General features: G+C 37.4%; 1 protein-coding gene across 1 annotated transcript in view; it reads right to left on the bottom strand.

The window, feature by feature from the left end:
* The window catches only part of GRID2 (glutamate ionotropic receptor delta type subunit 2), a 1,057,299-nt gene that overhangs the window by 862,436 nt on the left and 173,061 nt on the right, over positions 1 to 21,802 (bottom strand). Inside the window, exon 2 of the mRNA XM_063458620.1 lies at positions 10,772 to 10,927. Within this exon, the coding sequence (XP_063314690.1) occupies positions 10,772 to 10,927 (156 nt within the window). The remainder of the gene's footprint in view (positions 1 to 10,771; positions 10,928 to 21,802) is intronic.

Below are 21,802 nucleotides of genomic sequence, written 5' to 3' on the forward strand. Positions count from 1 at the left end.
CATGAGCACTTTAAATCACTGAAGTGGTCATGGTGTTTGGAGTAACCCCTTAAAAACTCATCAATTGTTCTTCTCTCCTAACTCTACAATGGCGGTGCTCCTTTGACATGTCACAAGGACATTAAGAGAAGCTGGCCTGGCATATTTATGGAGCATTCCTACATCTTTACCTCCAAGAAAACAGCTTATTTTATAAGCTTACATCACCTTTAAGATATTCTGCCATCCTTGGAGCTTTGGGTCTCCCACACTGATTATTGGCAGTAGTCAGTCCTTTGAATTCACACACGTGTAACTTTGGAAAAAAAAGTTCACAGAGGAAGTATTTAAGATGCTGAATACAGGTTAGTAACTTCACTGTGCATTGTTTTCTTCTGATATTTTTGATTGGAATTTTCAAATGCATCTATCTTGATTTTCCATATGGTTCTCCATATATGTTTCTTATAATTTAATTATAGAAGCTATATGTTGTCCTAACTGTAGATGTTGCCGGAGTGAACAGACTTTGCTTTGTTTTAATTGTTTTTAGCAAATCCCTTTTTTTAAAAGGGCTAGTGAATGATTTAACGAGTAGTTAAATACTATAAAGATGGGAAATATTTTCATATTGAAATATTTGTTTTTCTTTCTTGTATTTATGCTCTGCATTTTTTAATATAATATTATTGGTCTCCATCTATAAAAAAAAAAAAAAATAGAAATAAAAATATGGCTTTACTCACCTGTCAAGTGCTACTGAAAGAAATGTGATTGCAACATGGATCAGAACACTTGGCATAGACATTATTCATAGAGTTCTGACTTTTCATGTGCTGTTCTGAGTCTTAACTACAATGGGAATTAGGCTTAAGAGATCAGCTCTCTGCAGCAGAGTCATCTAAAAGTTTTTCCCAAGTTAGTCAACACAACGGGACTGACAGCACATTTTGCATTTACTTTGGCTTCAAGGATTCAAGAGAATGTGAGATCTTGCCAAGTTTAGTTTTCAAGTTTAATAAATCTCAATAAATGCCATGAAAAAGTGTGAGAAAAAATGATACATAAAACGTATTACACAATACTACACCACAGTCAGCCAACTCTACACATATGCTATCCAACAAGCAGGTTTCAGACACATGCACAATACTCTTTCCTGGCCCTTTTGTCTCCTGGTATCCCATTTATAGAGACACCAGAGACGAGTTGCAAGGAAACACAGTGCAAGCATGTTATTACATTTGCTTGCACTGTGCAGAACAAATACAGAAGAGCTCTGCGCATGGTCTGCCTGGAAGATTATTGAACCCACATGCTCACTTTGAGAGGGGGTTTATGTCATTGATGAAGACAAAACACATCCACTCTGCCCCACCCCCTTAGTGGGCTGCTGTGATTAAAAAAAATGCCCTGGTTACAACAATATACTATATAGCTCTGGTTACAACAATATAATATATAGCTCTCTGTGTATTTTGAAGAGATAAAAGCTAAATGAGACAGTTACAGTGCTTTGCATCCTTCTTATACATTTTCTCATTTGTAGTTTTACAACCTTGAATTGGGAATTATTTTATGGAGATTTTAACTATTTGAGTTGCATGTAGCAGTAGTGCATTGATAGTGCTAAATACTTTCTATAAAACTTAGTACCAAGACTATGCATCTCCTGTACATGTGTTTTGCTGAGCACACACAAACATAACTATTTTGCTTATATACAGAAGATCATCTTTTGATTAGTCAATTGTCATCTCATTGAGTTCTAACAGTGCTCATTCCTGGTTGGGATTTAAATATAGACATTTTACAAGAAGTTCCTTTAAAAAAAATAGATATAAATAAATAACATGGCATTGACAAGATGGAGAATTTTTGTTAATCAATAAATTATATGACATTAAAATAAAAAAATAAAAAATCTGATTATAACACTCGAGCAATAGAAATCATTTTAAGTAGCATATTTTTTAAAAAATATTGCATTAATTGTGAAGGATTAATAAAAATCATTGACCAAAATTTATTTCACCTCAAGTTATGCAAAATAAAATATGAAACCATCCAAACAGGAAAATATTAGAGGGGAGACGAGGAAGCAATAGCGGTGAATATATTTAATATATTATAATATGTCTATAAAAAAGCAGTCACAGTATTTATGTATAATTTCATAGGAGTATCGGAGTACTGACACCAACATTTAAGTTTCTATAATTGGGTAGCACAATTTAAGCTGACTGTTCTCTGAGTACAAGGTGTGTGTGTGTGTGATGGTAAAAACATAATAGATTGCTGCTGTTTTTTAGACACTGGTATAAATATCTAGAATGAATTGTCTTTTGTATTTTGCAAAAACGTAAGGAATAGTGATCTTTAGTGCAGGAGTAATGTATTGCTTTCTGTATCTTACTGTAAATATTTTTTATCTTGAATATGGAAAATCATTTATGGAAAAGATCCAAATAAAAATAAACCTTGTTCTAAATATTTCAAAAATATGTGTAACACAATAGATTGTATATTTGTATTTGAGGGATTCTTCTTTAAGCACCCTACAGAAGCAATGGAGCAATAGCTTACAAACATGTTCAAATATAATATGATGTGCCTCTAATTTTGATTTCAGGCAGCACTGGAACAGGTATGTCTCAGTCTTCCTCTTAAAACTTAAACTATTCTAACACAATACACTAAAGATTAACCTCTACACTACATTTTACTAACCTCTAACCCCCTACACTATAAGACTTAGACTAACATTAGCTGTAACCAAAAATATATAATGTGCTATAAAGGATACATAATAGTTAAGAATGTACTTGGGTTAAATAATGCATGTGTTTCAGTTAAATAAATGCTCTGAAGACTTTTATAAAGCACTCTTAGAACAACTTCTTACTTTTAAACCCATTGATTTCACACACTAGTTTTATCAAAGCAATAGTACCAAGTGAGCATGCATAGATTTATCCCTGTTTTTAAACACATGGATGCCCAGTTTGGCATACAATTAAACATGGATATGCTCTCTCTTTTGGATTTGCTGGCTGTTTAAAAATCTCTGTTAGCATTGTCCCTGTTATACTTAAATAAAAAAAGAAATTAAAAAAAATGTGTTTTTTTTGGCAACACATTTTTTTTTTACTCCTTTACTCATCCTGTGACATATGGTTGCAGGGTAAATAAAAGAAGCTAGCTACTACACCACTTTTATACAAGAGAAATCCATGGATTCCCTCTCACCTATCATCCCATGAATGAGGGGTGAAGGGTTAATGTACAGAGAGGATGTTTTGGTAATGTCCATTTACTTATTCCCTTGAGATAATTAATTATGAGGTCCCCAATCTCCTGGTCTGATTTATGCTCCCATATGTTCCAAGGAGTTTTCTATTCCCACCGTAGCACAAAATATCCATAAACATTCAAGACTGGTTGCAAAGATAAATCTGGAATACTTGCAATAAATGTAATGGAATTAAAACCACAAAAATATTATCTGCTACTGAAAGTAGAAAATGCATATATTATTATTAATATTAGCATTTATACAGTGCAAACATTTCCTGCAGAACTTTACAATTATAAAATAGGGATATTTGACAACAAGTAATTAACATACAGAATATAAGAAGAGGTGAAGAAGGCCCTGCTCAAACAAGCTTACAATTTGTTTCCATTAAATGTTTAAATTGTGTTTGTTCACCGAGCCAACTTGATCTCAGGTTAAATAGCCCTGTATCTCAATTTCACAAATTAAAAGGTATACAGGAAAAGAAATGCAGAAGCACAGATAATATTGTAAACAGATGCACAACCCGATGTTGAAATAACATTTGAATGTAAAATGTGTAGGTTTTTGGTTTTAGATGGGTCAGTGAATTGTTCAGGTTTATGTGCTAGCATTTCACACCAGTTAAAGTATGAGGAAATACACAGGTACCCATGTGCAAAACAATGTTACTGTATGCAAGTGTTTTCCACTGTAATTCTTATTATCTGCAGTAAAGCACAGGTTATAATTTATTTCTACATTGATCTAAGGTTATCTACAGAATTGTAATTTGTTTCTGTCCAAACTCGTTCATCTTCCTTGGAGAATAAAATATAATTTATTTGAATTTAAATATATATAAATGTTTCCATGTGTTTTTAGTTAGAAAATTAAATTTCATGTAGTGTTGCCGACAACCCTATTTTTGTGGTGTGTATGTTATCTTTACCGTAATTCCTTGCTATTTAGAACGCAGCATTAACTCTGAGTTTTTGCCCCTCCCCCCAAAAAATTGTGAAGAATGTTTAACAAATGCATTCAATACACTGTTTACCTTCTTGAATACCGTATGAAAATCTATAGCTTAATGTTGATAATGTAAATAATTAAGGAAAGGTTATACACGTCATGTAAGGAGGACTGTGGTGACATTTTGTCATCAAACTAATATGGTGACCAGGGGTCATGTGACCAAGCTCATGTAGGTCTTTCTTACAGGGGGATAAGCTTTACCCTTTGATAAGGTAATAGGGTAATTCAATACCTTTATAAGTCAGGAAAGAGATAAGCACTTCCCCCTATGCCCATTCCTTCCTGTTCCTTCTTGGCTGTGCTACTGAGCAGACGTGAGCAGACATGGGCTAATTTTTATAATGGTGAACTGTGAGTGGGATCCTGTGACTTTATAAGATTTAGTTGATATTGTTAATTAGTTAGTTAGATTGTTGTTGCTGTTGTTGGTATAGTTCAGGGGTAGGCAACCTTCGGCTCTACAGATGTTTTGGACTACATCTCCCATAATGCTTTTACAGCCATATTGCTGGCAAAGCATCAAGGGAGATGTAGTCCACAACATCTGTAGAGCCGAAGGTTGCCTACCCCTGGTATAGTTAGTTAAATTGTGTATCATTAGTTGAATGTTGTTGTTGTTTTGTCTCTGAATAAATATTTGTTAAAGTAGACGAACCACAGTTTATATGTGTATGCGTACATAATTTATAGAGTTTGGTACTTTACCACAATGACAATACACAATCTCACTTTAAAAGAATAATTCAAGATTGTTAAGTGGTATATCAATACCTATAATGCATTGTATTGGTAGCAGGATTCTATAAGCAGAGTAGTGGTTTATTCTGCTTTCTGAATGGCAAGTCCTACTTCCAAGTCTTTGGAAAATTGCTAATTAGTAAATAGAGTACATCTGCTGAACTCTGCTTGGAGAACAAGATGCTGGCAGCCATCTTCTGCTGTCTTATCTCAACAGGATGTTTACTACTCAAAGGCTTTAAAACTAGAGTTAACTCCAAATGAATCAGATGATGGCTTGGCCAAGTACGTCATTTCAAACAAGAACAAAAAGACAGCATGGAAATAGAAATGGAATACATTTAAACTGATTGTAAATTATTCAAGTAGGCAGACTAAGGAGACAAGAGCCAAATGTAATAATATAAAGGGGCCGCATTGAAAAAAGTGATACATATTTTTCTATATATTTTTCTAAATCTAAGTAACAGAAAATGCCATTTAATATTTCAGGGTTATTCACAAAACTGAGAACTGAAAGTGAATTTAAAATTTAGGTTCAATTTAAATTACATTGAATTCTCACTTTAGTAAATAAACCTATTTGTATTTCTACCTATCCTCTCTCACACAATCTCTTTTCTTACAGGAGTTTTCACTAAACTCAGAGGAAAAAAAGTAAATAAAAAAAACCCTATATTACTATAAATGAGGTTTAGAACCTCCCTGTGCCCCTATCTGCCTAGTGACAAGTGGAGGCATAGCTACTAAATGTCTAAAATTAGCAACTAGGCAGCCATTGCTGCTCAGTCTCTAAAAAGGCCCAAATAATTGGTAATTGTGAACAATTGTATTCCCACACCCCAAATTCCATAATTATTTTGTGCCCCCACTAGGACCCCCTTTAATGTTATAATTAGGGCACCCCCCACCACATATACAGGGAGTGCAGAATTATTAGGCAAATTAGTATTTTGACCACATCATCCTCTTTATGCATGTTGTCTTACTCCAAGCTGTATAGGCTCGAAAGCCTACTACCAATTAAGCATATTAGGTGATGTGCATCTCTGTAATGAGAAGGGGTGTGGTCTAATGACATCAACACCCTATATCAGGTGTGCATAATTATTAGGCAACTTCCTTTCCTTTGGCAAAATGGGTCAAAAGAAGGACTTGACAGGCTCAGAAAAGTCAAAAATAGTGAGATATCTTGCAGAGGGATGCAGCACTCTTAAAATTGCAAAGCTTCTGAAGCGTGATCATCGAACAATCAAGCGTTTCATTCAAAATAGTCAACAGGTTCGCAAGAAGCGTGTGGAAAAACCAAGGCGCAAAATAACTGCCCATGAACTGAGAAAAGTCAAGCGTGCAGCTGCCAAGATGCCACTTGCCACCAGTTTGGCCATATTTCAGAGCTGCAACATCACTGGAGTGCCCAAAAGCACAAGGTGTGCAATACTCAGAGACATGGCCAAGGTAAGAAAGGCTGAAAGACGACCACCACTGAACAAGACACACAAGCTGAAACATCAAGACTGGGCCAAGAAATATCTCAAGACTGATTTTTCTAAGGTTTTATGGACTGATGAAATGAGAGTCTTGATGGGCCAGATGGATGGGCCCGTGGCTGGATTGGTAAAGGGCAGAGAGCTCCAGTCTGACTCAGACGCCAGCAAGGTGGAGGTGGAGTACTGGTTTGGGCTGGTATCATAAAAGATGAGCTTGTGGGGCCTTTTCGGGTTGAGGATGGAGTCAAGCTCAACTCCCAGTCCTACTGCCAGTTTCTGGAAGACACCTTCTTCAAGCAGTGGTACAGGAAGAACTCTGCATCCTTCAAGAAAAACATGATTTTCATGCAGGACAATGCTCCATCACACGCGTCCAAGTACTCCACAGCGTGGCTGGCAAGAAAGGGTATAAAAATCTAATGACATGGCCTCCTTGTTCACCTGATCTGAACCCCATTGAGAACCTGTGGTCCATCATCACATGTGAGATTTACAAGGAGGGAAAACAGTACACCTCTCTGAACAGTGTCTGGGAGGCTGTGGTTGCTTCTACACGCAATGTTGATGGTGAACAGATCAAAACACTGACAGAATCCATGGATGGCAGGCTGTTGAGTGTCCTTGCAAAGAAAGGTGGCTATATTGGTCACTGATTTGTTTTTGTTTTGTTTTTGAATGTCAGAAATGTATATTTGTGAATGTTGAGATGTTATATTGGTTTCACTGGTAAAAATAAATAATTGAAATGGGTATATATTTGTTTTTTGTTAAGTTGCCTAATAATTATGCACAGTAATAGTCACCTGCACACACAGATATCCCCCTAAAATAGCTAAAACTAAAAACAAACTAAAAACTACTTCCAAAAATATTCAGCTTTGATATTAATGAGTTTTTTGGGTTCATTGAGAACATGGTTGTTGTTCAATATTAAAATGAATCCTCAAAAATACAACTTGCCTAATAATTCTGCACTCCCTGTAGATGGAGATCAGGGAAGCCACTAGGCATGTCTCTTATAATATAATAGCCCCCTATCAGTTGACCATGACTGAGGGCATTGTGATATTAGGAAGTTTTTAACCACCACAGTAATATGGTGGTCTTATTGACCCAAATAGGCTTTTTATTTATTTATTTTAGCTATGTACTGGTGCAGCTGGCTAGCAAGTGCTTGCCAGGCTCCATAGGATTAAGTCACACAGAGTTTTAAACAATTTGCCCACTGTAGGGCATCGTTCGATCTGGCATAAATCCAGACAAAATTAGGGCCTGAATTGCAGAATCTGGATATTGTTGTAAACAGTGCCCATATTTTGCAACCTGAACGGATCTATATGCAGTCGGATGTTTTTCCCCCATTCTGTATGTTGCCATTTTGGAGTTTTGTGAATAACCCTGTAAGTCTTCTCTTTTACAATTACTTTTCTTTTGCCAGAAATATGTACATTTTTTGAATTGGAAATATGGATAGAATGTAGAACAAATCATTTCTCATTCGCCTCAAAAAAATGATAAACTTACTATCTTTATCAAAATATGGTTAAAACTTCAAAGGTTACATTTCTAAACCATTTCAAAAGATTGGCAGATCTTTTCAGAGTAGGGAACTGGAGGAATATTTTGTTGTATGGAATTTACGCTACAGTTGTAGAGTTATATATATGAAAAGCTGCTTGACCAATATAAATTTTACAGTTTGAAATAGTGAAAAATGTTCTGGAAGAAGATCAGAAGCTTTTGTAGGTATTGGGAACTAGAGAGACCATAATGCTCTGGCTGTGTGTGAGCTTTCTATAGAAGGGTTTATACGCCAGACAAGAAAACTAATAGGTATGACTGTATTAAAACATGAACCAGTCTACTATTATTTTTCACATTCCAAACTATTTAGGTATCTTTTTATAACTTCAATTGTATAGTTTTTTTTGCAGCTATATGGAAAAAGACAACGTGGTGTACATAAAAAAAGAAAATAATACTTCTTATGAATATTTAGGAAATTTATATACATAATTTATGGTAGACCAATTCATCACCAATTCATTATCATATAAATATATTGTAAAAATCCAACAAATTACACTCATAATGATCTGTTGGAACCAAAAGTGGATCACAAACTGTAATGAAGAAGGTAAGGTAGATGGAAAAAGTTAAAAAGAGAAAGAAAATAAACACTCAACTCTGTGAGATCTATTAATAAAGAGGAAAAAACATATATATAACCATTCCATCTGTTAGTGTTGTAATTGAGAGAGACAAAGGACCTGTGAAGAGGAAGGATAATGCCATAAATTCTGAGCATTGGTGAAACAATCCTCTCAGAGTTCCCTATGTGTACCCAGGGGGTTGCTCCACACAATGAAACCCCAAGATGTCATATCCCATCAATGACTTCTATTAGAGTAAGGACTGAAAAAGATGCCCCATGTCCAGGCAATACACAATTGCATTTCAAAAAGTTGTTGACTGTGGGGAAGCATTAATAATAACCCGTTGTTAAAAAAATAAAAAGGTATTTGTAACCAAAATAGTAGTAAATAATTTGATTAGATGGAAATGCTTTAAAATATTTTTGGGAAACTACAGTCATTTTATGTTTAGCTTATACAGGTGATTTTTGTTTCTCAATATGATAATAATTCACTGTGTCATTCAAGTAAATGTTGCTTATAAAGGTCAGGTTATATAAACCAATGTGAATTTTAAGATCAGTGAATATGATATCATACCCTTTATTTATTTTTTGTAATCTGTGCTATAGTTAATTATTCCCTTCCCTTTCTTTTTTTTTTGTCTGTACTATACTGCTGCATTTTTTATGCTGAAAATTGAAATGTTACAAAAATTCTAAAAGAAGCTTGCTTTAATTTGCAATTTTCCAGAATTAAACAATGCACATTTATTCTATTTCATAAAAACTAAATTCATTCTCATAAGAGGTAATCAACAAAAAACAAATGGCATTATTGTCAACTGTAAAACCTTGTAATAATTACATGTGTAACAATTGAAAATACAGAAATATAATCGATCCCAGTTATTTGTTTTGTAGCCCTAACAAATATCTTTAACATACTGCATACTAATATGCTAACGCAGGGGTAGGCAACCTATGGCAACGTGTGCCATGTACCGCACTCGAGGTGTCTTTGTACGGCACTCAAGGCTGCTAGAGCCAAACAGGCTCTAGCCTATCAGGAGTCACAGTGAAACTTCAGATATCTGCTAATACGAAAACATGGTGAAGGACACTTATCAATTTATGCATTGCAGCACGTAGAGGAAGTGATCTCAGTTCACTTCATTCCAGCACTTGTGAATGGGAATCCACACTGGAGTAGAGCAGCCCGTAGCTGCTATTGCAGCTCCTGTCCATGACCTGTGCCTGGCCAGCCTGGTCCCCACTGGAACCCAGGGAAACCATCCACACTGCTAGATATACACAGAAATGCAGAATACCCCCTCCCCTCATACAAATAATACGAACAGCCCACAAACAAACATACACACAATCCGCACAAACTCAACACCACTGACAATCCACATACATGCACATAATCTTACATGCAATACCCCAAACAGCCCCACACATACACACGCTACCAAACACACAATGTGATACATCCATCCTCACACACAATTCCACAAGAAGCCCCCATACATAAGTATTAAAGAAGATACACAAACTACTCATGAATATAATAGCTCTTATACACACAAATACAACAATACAAAGCAACTGCAGTGTAAATAACACAAGCAGAATACGGCAACATGCAAACCTCAGTTTAAAAAAAATAAGTTATGGGACATCACAATCCTATTTCGGCACAGTGCTGCTAAAAGGTTGCCTACCCCTGTGCTAATGTATTGTTACTGGTACCAGGATTTAACTATATTATGTTTACATTAAATTCCTGCATAGCGTTGGGGTTTTCTATGTTATTCTTAACAAAATATTGAATCAAACGTTTTAGAATTTTTAACATACTAAGCAAAAGCACAGTCATGAATTGAGGCATAATGTCCGTTCATGTGGATTTTATTCAACTAGTGATATTTATCAAATTTGAGCACCAAAGAAAAAACTGTTGAACATAACACTGACACCACAAATTACTATGAACACATTGCTATATTAATCAAACTATTTGATCTATAAAAAATTGGTTTTACCCAAATGTGGTGCTAGGATTGGATATCACATAAAAATACCATTATAGACATTTTATTCAGTTTGACCTACCTTCCTGGACAGCCTGAAAAGGATTGTTCCCATCCACAAATGTGACTGAAAATGTGACTTTTTCTGTCTGAAGGATGTCTTCATTCAGATTAAGGTCTGTGACAGCCATGCGGAATACTTCATCATCTTTCTTGGCTGATTCATCAAAAATTGCCCCTGAAAAGTTAACAAAAAGTATTTTATAAAGTTAAATGGAACAAAGATTAAGGCATCAGACAACAGCTATCCTATTAGTACAGTCACTGCCAATATGAAACATTTTTTTTGTGCTGGAATCTTTGCATACTGCTCTAAAACATAAAAAAAGAAAAAAAAATTGACATTTGGATAGACCAAACATACAGACACATGCAAACACAGACAACAGACATACACACATATATAATGCTATGTATGTATGTATGTATGTGTCATTGCTGAAAGACACTCTTTCAGAGAATCTCTTTATGAACACTTTTGAAGTTTACTATTAAAAAGGTAATTGTTGATTAGCATATCTGGCTAATTATTCAAGAGCTTCCATTAATATTTACCAGATTCCTTCAGAAATCTAAATTGTGTGCAATTTTGATTGGTGGGACTTAGTAAAAAGTCTGTATAAGTCAGCTCATTTCTAAAATCTACTGAACTCTAACTTTGTAATTGGTTTAAAGGTCACTTCAGCTCAATTAATTGTTCTGGCAGCAAGGACCCTGTCCTTTAAACCATGCAATGTAAAACATTGCAATTGTTTTATTCAGAAACTGTAGTGTTTACATTGCAGGGTTAAATTGGTTAAGTAAGACTCTTAAACTAAAACCTGATGCGGATGCTATAGGAAAGCACTGAATGCAATAGTTTCCTATTGGGAAGCACTGAGTGTGCACTTCCTTTTAGTCCGGCCGGGTACAGGAAACAAAAGCTCCCTGTACCCGCGGACCATACAGAGCTTGACCACGCTACAACACAGGTATTGGAAGAAATTAGTAGGGGAGGGGGGAGAAGGAAATTGGCAGGGGAGGGGGGAGGAAGAAAATTAGTAGGGGAAGGGGAGAAGGAAATTGGCAGGGGAGTGGGGAGGAAGAAATTAGTAGGGGAGGGGGAGAAGGAAATTGGCAGGGGAGGGGGGAGAAGGAAATTGGCAGGGGAGGGGGGAGGAAGAAAATTAGTAGGGGAGGGGGGAGAAGGAAATTGGCAGGGGAGGGGGGAGAAGGAAATTGGCAGGGGAGGAGGGAGGAAGAAATTAGTAGGGGAGGGGGGAGAAGGAAATTGGCAGGGGAGGGGGAGGAAGAAATTAGTAGGGGAAGGGGAGAAGGAAATTGGCAGGGGAGTGGGGAGGAAGAAATTAGTAGTGTTGGGGGAGAAGGAAATTGGCAGGGGAGGGGGAGGAGGAAATTAGTAGGGGAGGGGGGAGAAGGAAATTGGCAGGGGAGGGGGAGGAAGAAATTAGTTGGGGAGGGGGAGAAGGAAATTGGCAGGGGAGGGGGAGAAGGAAATTGGCAGGGGAGGGGGAGAAGGAAATTGGTAGGGGAGGGGGGAGGAAGAAATTAGCAGGGGAGGGGGAGAAGGAAATTAACAGGGGAGGGGGAAAAAGAAAATTGACAGGGGAGGAGGGATAAGGAAATTGTTAGGGGAGGGGGAGGGGGTTAGGAGGCTAGGTGGTTGGAGGGGAGACAATTAGGGACGGGTGGATAGAGGGGTTAACCAGGGATATCATACTGATCACTTGGAATGCTCACATCTAGACAGGGATATCAGTCTGAGCACATGGAATGCTCACATCTAGCCAGGGATACCATACAGAGCATACGGAATGCTCACATCCAGCCAGGGATTCCATACTGAGGACATGGAATGCTCACATCTAGCCAGGGATGCCATACTGAGCACATGGAATGCTCACATCTGGATAGGTATGCCATACTGAGCACATGGAATGCTCACATCTAACACTATAGTCACCAGAACCACAATGGCTAAACCTGGTAGTTTTGGTGTTTATAGCATGTCTCTGCAGGCTTTTTAATGTAAGCGCACTGCCTTTTCAGAAAAAGGCAGTATTTACATTACTTCCGAGGAATAACTTATCAGGCGGCCACTAGAGGTGCTTCCTAGTCCAGTGTTGCACAACGTGCAGCACTAGCATTCACGCTGAACACTCCTCATAGAAATGCATTGATTCAACGCATCTCTGTGTGGAGATGCTGATTGGTGCAGCAAAGTGTTTTGCCACGCATTGGATTGGCTGATATATATTCAAACACTGTACATTCCTGTGCATTGTATTGATGAGGTGATCTGTAATATGCTCACAAACTGCACGTTCCTGTGAGTTATTTTGCTGTAGAGCTTGTGATACACTCGCACACTACACTTTCCCATGCATTTTATTGCTGAGGTGTTCTGTGATGTACTTGCACCTCACACATTACTGTCAGTTGTATTGCTGTGGCACTATGTGATACACTGATATGCTTCACATTATATTATTTCACACACACACACACACACACACTTAAAATTTTACATTATTATTATTATTATTATTTTATTATTTACATAGCGCCATCAAATTCCGTAGCGCTGTACAATGGGATAAACAACTCCCAGTTTACTGAATAAGAATATACCCGGCGAGTAAGAATGCTATCCCCCCCCCAGATTGGTGGGGGTTCCTATGCCCATGCCCAAGGCTTACGAGGAGCAAAGGCTAGACCTTCTGGTCGATCACTCAGAAGAGCTACTGTAGCTCACACTGCTGAAAAACTAAATGCTTGCTATCATAGGTGTCAGTACACACAGTTAGAGTGCCCATGTTAAACCTTGTCCACCACTGAAAGTGTTTTCTATTGGGACGTGGGCATCAGAAATGGAGCAAAGGAAAAAGGTTGCATGGTCTGATAAATCATGTTTTCTTTTAGCTCAGGTGGATGGTCAGGTGCATGTGCGTCATTTACCTTGGGAAGAGATGGCAGAAGGATGCACTATAGGAACAAGGCAGGCCAGTGGAGGCAGTGCTATGGGAAATGTTCCAATAGGAAATCTTGGGTCCTGGAAATTATGTGCATGTTACTTTGACACGTGCCACCTACCTAAAGATTGTTGCAGACCACATACACCCCTTCATGGCAATGATGTTCCTTGATGGCAGTGGGCTCTTTCAGCAAAATAATGCACTTTGCCACAATGAAAACATTTTCCTGAATGGGTTAAGTAACATGACCAACAGTTCAAGGTGTTGTCTGGGCCTTCAAATTCCCCAGATCTCAACCTGTGATGTACAGTTACAACAAATCTGATAATTGGAGAACCCCACCTCACAATGTGATGGACTTAAATCATCTGCTGCTCCTGTCTTAGTGCCAGATGCCACAGAACACATCTTGAGGTCTTGTGGATTCATGCCTTGATGTGTATATACATATATATATATATATATATATATATATATATATATATATATATATATATATTCCTTATTTGTAACTCATTATTAAACATTGTATTTTTCATGTAACATGACAGAACTTATCACCTTTTTATTTGGCTATGAATGCTTGCATTTTAATTTTGTTGGCATTTTGAGATAAATAACATTTTATTAATCCCATCTCTTAATCTTCTAACACTTTTCCTTATTCCAGGTTGCTCATTATCAGACGTAATTATGTTGTTTCTTTTGCACTTGTTGGCTATTTTTTGGATTACGTTGAAATCCAGAACCTGTTTTTTTCTATAATTATTTAACTTCACTAAACTAACAATGCCATTGAGTGTTCTACAATCACATTTAGGTTTACAGAAATAGACTGCTTTAATGAAATTTACAAAATGTGTTATTAAAAGATCAATACTGATTTTGGATATTCCTAGTAGAGTGGGGACTATGGAATCAACATGATGCAATAAAAATATTTTATCAGCTTTCCAAAATTGTTTATAGATTGGCCCGGGCCCTGAGCAGGATGTCAGTTTGGGGACCCCTCCTAGATCACTGGGCTCTGTTTTGTGAATGGGTTGGCTGAGTGTTATATGTTGTGGCTGAGTATTGCATATGTGGTGGTGTTGTGTGTGTGTGTAGATGGTTGAGTGTTGTATTTGTCTGTGTAAGTGTGTGTGTAGTGGCTGAACATCTTTATATAAATGGGTGGCTAGGGATAGGAGGCTGGGTGAATGGGACAGAATGTGTGTAGAGGATATAGTTTGTACGTGGGTGGCTTTATATGACTGTATGGGTGGGTTTGGAGGCTGAATAAATTGTACTAAGCAGGAAGAAATAGGCAAATTAGTATTTGGGTAAGCGGCATTATATGACTATTTAGGTGAGGATTTGACAACCCTGGGGCCTGCTTTGAGCCCACTGCAGCCTTCCCTAGTGCCAGGAGCTCCTGTAAGGTGGCTGTTAGTGCCTCTAATCCAAAGAGTTGGCCCTGCACGGCAAAACCTGACTCAGAGCATTAGATGAACATTCTCAGCCAGTGAGTGTGGATCTGCACTTGTAGGCTTAATTCAGTGGTGGGAGCTTCTAGTAGCATTGGAGGCAATGACGGTCTCTCAGAGGAACCCAAGTAGTTTCAAACTGTTTTTCAGAGGCTTTTAGTCTGTGAATATTTCAGAACACTCCAGATACCATAACCGTTACTGTTGATCCCCACCTGCCACGCATTAATGAATTAAACTTGGTTAGTAGCTAGGGGATTTTGGAACCCTCGCCCCCTGCAGCAGGGAAACATGCTATTATTGGGGGTGAACAATGGCATTTCCCCACCTATTGTTTAAGTATGTATGATTCCTAATTGCCACTGATGGATGGGGATATTATCTCCTTCTTCTTTTACTAATAATATCAGGGCCCTGACCCACAGCCAATAAGTAGGGGCATAGAGGAGAACATTAGGTCCTTTCCCTTTACTATTATTATAATTGCCCCCACCTGCCACTAATGGGTGGAGGCTTAGGGGGACACTGGGTCCGCTCTCATGAATATTATGTTATTCATATTTTGTTCAATTATACCACACTTGATGACCACAGTTGAGGGCAGGGGCTATACCCCTCCCAGTTGGTTAACGGACCTTATTACATGGTATGAAGCCTTTCTAGGGATTGAGCAGCATATATATATATATATATATGGCCCCCAGCAGCACCCCATTTAAGCATGTTTAGGTGAGTGCAACCATCCCCCCATGTTTCCTATATATATTTGGGAGTCTAGCCAACTCCTTGGTTCTGCACCCCTCCCTGTTACAGGTGCCTCATCTCAGGTCCCTATTTAGCCTTGTACTGCAGAGAGCCTCAGATGGAATTTTTTCCCAAGTAAGTGGTTAATCTCATAAGAGCAGACATTAGACTGTGAGAGTAGGACCTGCCAAAGATGGGGTACATTGACGTTGTGGCAGGCTTATGCAATGTATGATCATATAATGTAACTAAATCCCCATTTTTTTGCCTAGATTAGGTGTTTTTAAAAAAAACTTTTACAAACTAATAAAATCTGTCAACATTGAAGTTGCTGTTTAGTAGATAGGAGAGTGCGCTGGATCTTGTGTATTTATTATATATATATATATATATATATATAGGGATTGAGAGCATAGGATAAACATTATGTACGGTGATATTATTCAACCCCCTTTAATCTATACATGGCGATCACCATCCTCTTTAGAAACAAAAAAGAACTCCACTCCAGCAGGAGATTATGACCTTCTTATAAACCCCCTTCTCAAGGTTCTCCCTTATGTATTCCTCCAATATCCGACTCTCTTTAAGATAGAGAGGATAAACAGTGCCTCTCAGTGGCATAGTCCCTGGCAGCAATTCAATAGAGCCGTCATACGACCAATGCGGTGGCAACTCATCTGCTTTCTTTTTGTCAAACACCTCCTTCAAGTCTTGATAGACCTTGGGCACATCTGTGGATAAAGCGGCAAGACAGGCACGTTTATGAGACCCATGAGTCTGACCTTAGTGGTACATCCTCCTGTACAAGAAGGACCCCATTTAAGAACCTCTCCTTTCTCCCAAAATATCTGTGGGTTATATTTATATAACCATGGATACTCCAACACTTTAAGAAAGGACAGGGAGGAAACGATTTGCAAAACAACAATTTCCTTATGAAGGACCCCAACCATCATAAGGACCAGAATGGATTCCTTAGTAATGGTGGGTTTCTCAAGGGGTCTACCATCTATGACCTCTACAGCAAAGGGTGTTGCTCTGTCTTGGAGAGGGAGTGCATATTTATCAGCAAAGAACCTATCTATGAAGTTTTCTGCTGCCCCAGAGTCTATAAGGGCATGCTTATGGAAAACCTTTCCCTCCCATTTTAAGAGGATGGGTAGTAGAAACCTTTTTTCATGTTTCCATATGGAGGACTCATTAACAACACCCAATGCAAGTTCTCCATAGGACCTTAGGCTCTGGAGTTTCCCAGCCATTCTGGACATGATAAACAAAGATGTCCCCTCTTGCCGCAGTACATGAACAACCCTTCTCTCCTTCTATGTTGGCGCTCTGCCTCAGACATTCTTGTCATACCCAATTTCATGGGTTCTGGGATAGCGACCGCCATAGACTCTGAGGGGAAACTTGGAGCTAGTCTGGTAGCTGGTTTTCTGGGTCTTTCTCTGGTATTTTGCCTGTGCCTAAGCCTCTCATCTATTACTATTATTAGTAGTATTTATATAGTGCCAACTAATTCCGCAGTGCTTTACAATATTATGAAAGACAAAAAGAAAGTCCTTAAGCCGGTCCTTAGAGTGGCCTGGTAAAAGAGAAAACTACAAGAAATGTCAAAATCAAGCCAAGGTCAAGGGAAGCCAGAAATTCACAATAACGAGGAACTAAGTCGAGTCAGGAAAACCAGAAATCAGAATAGTTAAGAGCAAGCCGGGTCAAAACCAAAGAACTATCACAAAGAATAGGAACACACTAAAGGGACAGTAGTGACACAAGGCACACTAGGAACCACAACAGGGCACTGTGTATAGGGCATACTGTGATTTTATATGATTGGGGGCCTCCCTCCTTTTTAGAAACAAAAAAGACCTTCTGATAAACCCCTTCTCAAGGTTCTCCCTTATGTATTCCTCCAATATTTGATTCTCTTTGAGAGAGAGGATTAACAGTGCCTCTCGGTGGGATAGTCCCTGGCAACAATTCAATAAAAGAGTCAAACGACCGATGCGGTGGTGACTCATCTGCTTTCTTTTTGTCAAATACCTCTGACAGAAGTCTTGATAGACCTCTGTGGATAAAGGGGGATAAAGGAGGTAAGGGGGTAAGAGAGGCACGCATGTGTGTCATCAAAAGGGGCGGGCGCATAGCGGACGGTATCCCTGAGGCTGAGTGGAGCCTCTCTTGGCGTGGGAGTGGCGGTCCGCCCGATCCTGGTGTTGGCAGATCCGCAGACTGACAAGGTAAGTGGGAGAGGGCTGACAGGGATTTAAAAAAAAAAAACTTTACTAATAATCACTTAAAAGAAAGGGATTTTAATTAATTGAGCCTACTTGGCATTCAAGGTCCAATATGATTGCGCAGTTGAGAGGGATTAATTTTATGGGCATTCTCTGATCCAATTATCATCACAAAAATGAGCATGACATGTTGTAGCCATGTTTTTTAAATAATTGAATTCATAGGAAAATATCTCAACCTTATTGAAAACCAGGATGAATGTCCTCAATTTCAGACCAACCTAATAAAGCTCGAGTGTTTCTTAAAGTGGAACTGTCACTTCTCTTGAAATTATAATATTGAATGGAAAATGACATATGCCTTCTGTTATCACTTTTTTATGCGATGCTAATTTGTGTAAAATAAAAAATATGAATATTAGATATTTTGCGAGTTATTTCACAATCATGTTTAGTACAGGCAGAGTGGGGGCACAATGTTCTATTTCAGTTAACCTACTCAGCTATTTACAGGGAGCCAAGTTGGAGGTGCACTGTTTTGGTTATGGATTTCTACATTTAATTTGACTTTTCAAACCTCTCTAAACATATTGCTAAAAAAAAGGGTATAAGTAAACCCCACATTAAATCTCAAGGAAAGTGACAGTTACCCTTTAAGACTCCTTCTTGACTAACAATAGCAGAAAAGTAACTTGATAGAGTTTAATATCTAGAGAAGGAAAAATATAACATTTTCCAATATGCTTTCTCCTGCATAAAAAAAGATCATGTGTTTTGTCACCTTAAGTGTTTATTTACTGTACAGTAGCATTTAATCTCATTTAACTGACAGTATTCATGTATTTATAATACTCATTGCTTCTTTAATCTCATGTCTGCCACTTAAAACTAACAAAGTATTATGTATACCACCTAGGTGACAGTCCATACAAGTGAAGTGCAATTAGCACATATTCTTTCTTAAAGAAATTAGCCATAGCTTATTCCATGGGTCAAAGAAAGAATAAAATAGAAACAGCTGCCAGAAAATTCTAAATCATGCTAATTTAATATAAAAAAAGAAAATGAAAACCAGCAGTCCATTAAATCATGTTCTAATTTAGGTCAAGTTGCTTTCTGCATTAAATCATTGCATAGCATACACAATCAATTTAATCATTTAATAATGTTCGCTACTCTATCAAACTATCACACAATTCTGCAAGTTTTGTGAAATAAATGCCTTTTTTAAAAATATTTTGGAAACACATTTTTATAAGGCACTACGTGAAATAAGTGTAACAGTTTAACTGTAACTCTGCATCGCTCCAGTGACCTGTTAATTTATAAAACATAATCTATGACGCGATAAAATGTCATTTAATTAAACTTTTGGGGTACCGTATTTATTCGAGTATAACGCGCATTTTTTTTAACCGATTTTTAATTTAAAATTAGGGGTGCGCGTTATACTCGAATAAATATACCTCCCAGGACCGCCGGGCTCATTACAAGCCCGGCGGTCCTGGGGGGGCGGGCAGCAAGCGTTTACTCACCTCCGTGCAGCTCCTCCAGCTTCCCAGTGTAAATCTCGCGAGACCCGCGGCCAGCTCTGACGCTCTGACGTCGTCAGAGCTGGCCGCGGGTCTCGCGAGATTTACACTGGGAAGCTGGAGGAGCTGCACGGAGGTGAGTAAACGCTTGCTGCCCGCCTCCCCAGGACCGCCGGGCTTGTAATGAGCCCGGCGGTCGGTATTATCGAGCACCCACTCGAATATTTATTCGAGTATAACAAGCACCCTAATTTTAGATTAAAAATCGGTATAAAATTTTATACCGATTTTTAATCGAAAATTAGGGGTGCGCGTTATACACGTGTGCGCGTTATACTCGAATAAATACGGTATATTTAATATGGTCTCTGATGAAGTGCCATTAGGATATAAAACATGTTAAAGTGCAGATCCAGTGTACCTGTGTATCCAAACCATGCTATGTACATAAAGGTCTGATTTATATGCTTTTATCTATCAAGTTGATTGAAGCATTTTTCTTCTATTGAAGTCTGTTTTGTCTTTCATCATATTTCATATCCCTAATTATACTGTGCCATTCCATTCCAGTCAAAACTAATGTTGACCTTTTTATGTAATTCAAACGTTGTATGATACATTGAATGCAAACCTTGTCCATCATAGTAATTCTATTACCTGCATGTACACATGCACAAAATGATTATATGCGTATGTGCTTATGTGTACAAATCTGTTTATAAAGTGTTTATATGTATATATAACTTGTAGCCTATATGTTTGTATTTTTCATTGTGTTTGATTCGTTGTGTTTGATATAGGTCTGAAGTGGCTGAAATGTTGATCATCTGTAAAGACTACTTTAGATGTTATTCACTGAATAAAAAATGAGTGCTACTAATTTTTTTCTGATTATATATTTACATGTTTATATATATATATATATATATATATATATATTAAACATATGTAAGGTAGTATGCATGTAAATGGGTATATCAGGGTTATTCATTAAAACGAGAATTCAAAGTGAATGTAAAGTGAATTTCAAATCCAAGGTACAAATTGGAAACATTCCATAAGTCAGCTGTGCTTTCAGTTTGCAATACGACAAAAACAGACATATACAGTGCCTTGCAAAGGTATTCAACCCCCTTTGACTTGTTACCTGTTTTGTTACATTACAGCCTTAAGTTCTATTAACGTTTTATTAATATGAATTTTATGTGATGGATCAGAACACAATAGTCTAAGTTGGTGAAGTGAAATGAGAAAAATATATACATAAAACTATTTTGTCAACCTCAGATTTTTCAACAGAACAAAGTAGTCCCTACTTTGTTTTTTGGTACACAGTCAATGTAAGTATTTCATAAAGATTCTATTTTTATGAAATACTCATTTTTTTTTAATTAAGGTAATAGAGCTGCTTTAATGAAATGTAATATCATAAATAATTTAAAATGAATGGGAAACTGTAGCTTAATATTATCCATGAACCCATAACACAAAAATGCGGCATTATATAATCCCATTACAATGACGATCTTTGACATAAAATATTGTATATATACTTTTGCTTATAAAAGAAAAATTAAAGAACAAAATTATAAGGTTAAAATAAGGTGTCTTTAATATAATTTAATACAATAATCTATAGAATATTCACCAGTTTCCCTTTTGTAAATAAGTTTACTTAATGAAATACAATTAAATTCTGAAAAAAATGCAATATAAATACTATTCATCTTGGTTACACCAATGTAAACATAGCCTCTGATATGTTCCCAAGGCTAAGCCAGATTATAGACACACTAGATCAAGACCTTTAAAGACTATGAAAGATTAATAGGATAGAAAAATGACAAGCGGGTAGGCTGCCAAGGTTTTGGGCTACACTTAGCTGTAAAAAGAAGGTAATTGTAACCTACAGGGAACATCTGTCAAGGCGATGAATAGCATAGATTCAAAAAAACACAACAAAAAAGTAACAACGGCTGTTTTTCTGTATCAAACAAATTTATCATACTAATCTGTTTTATTCTCTAGTTTCTCAGAAAAAAGTCTTTCAAAATACCCCAGGGTTGTAAACATTATTGAAAATAAAAAGTGATATC

Source organism: Pelobates fuscus, chromosome 6, assembly GCF_036172605.1.
Source record: "Pelobates fuscus isolate aPelFus1 chromosome 6, aPelFus1.pri, whole genome shotgun sequence".
Classification (NCBI taxonomy): domain Eukaryota; kingdom Metazoa; phylum Chordata; class Amphibia; order Anura; family Pelobatidae; genus Pelobates; species Pelobates fuscus.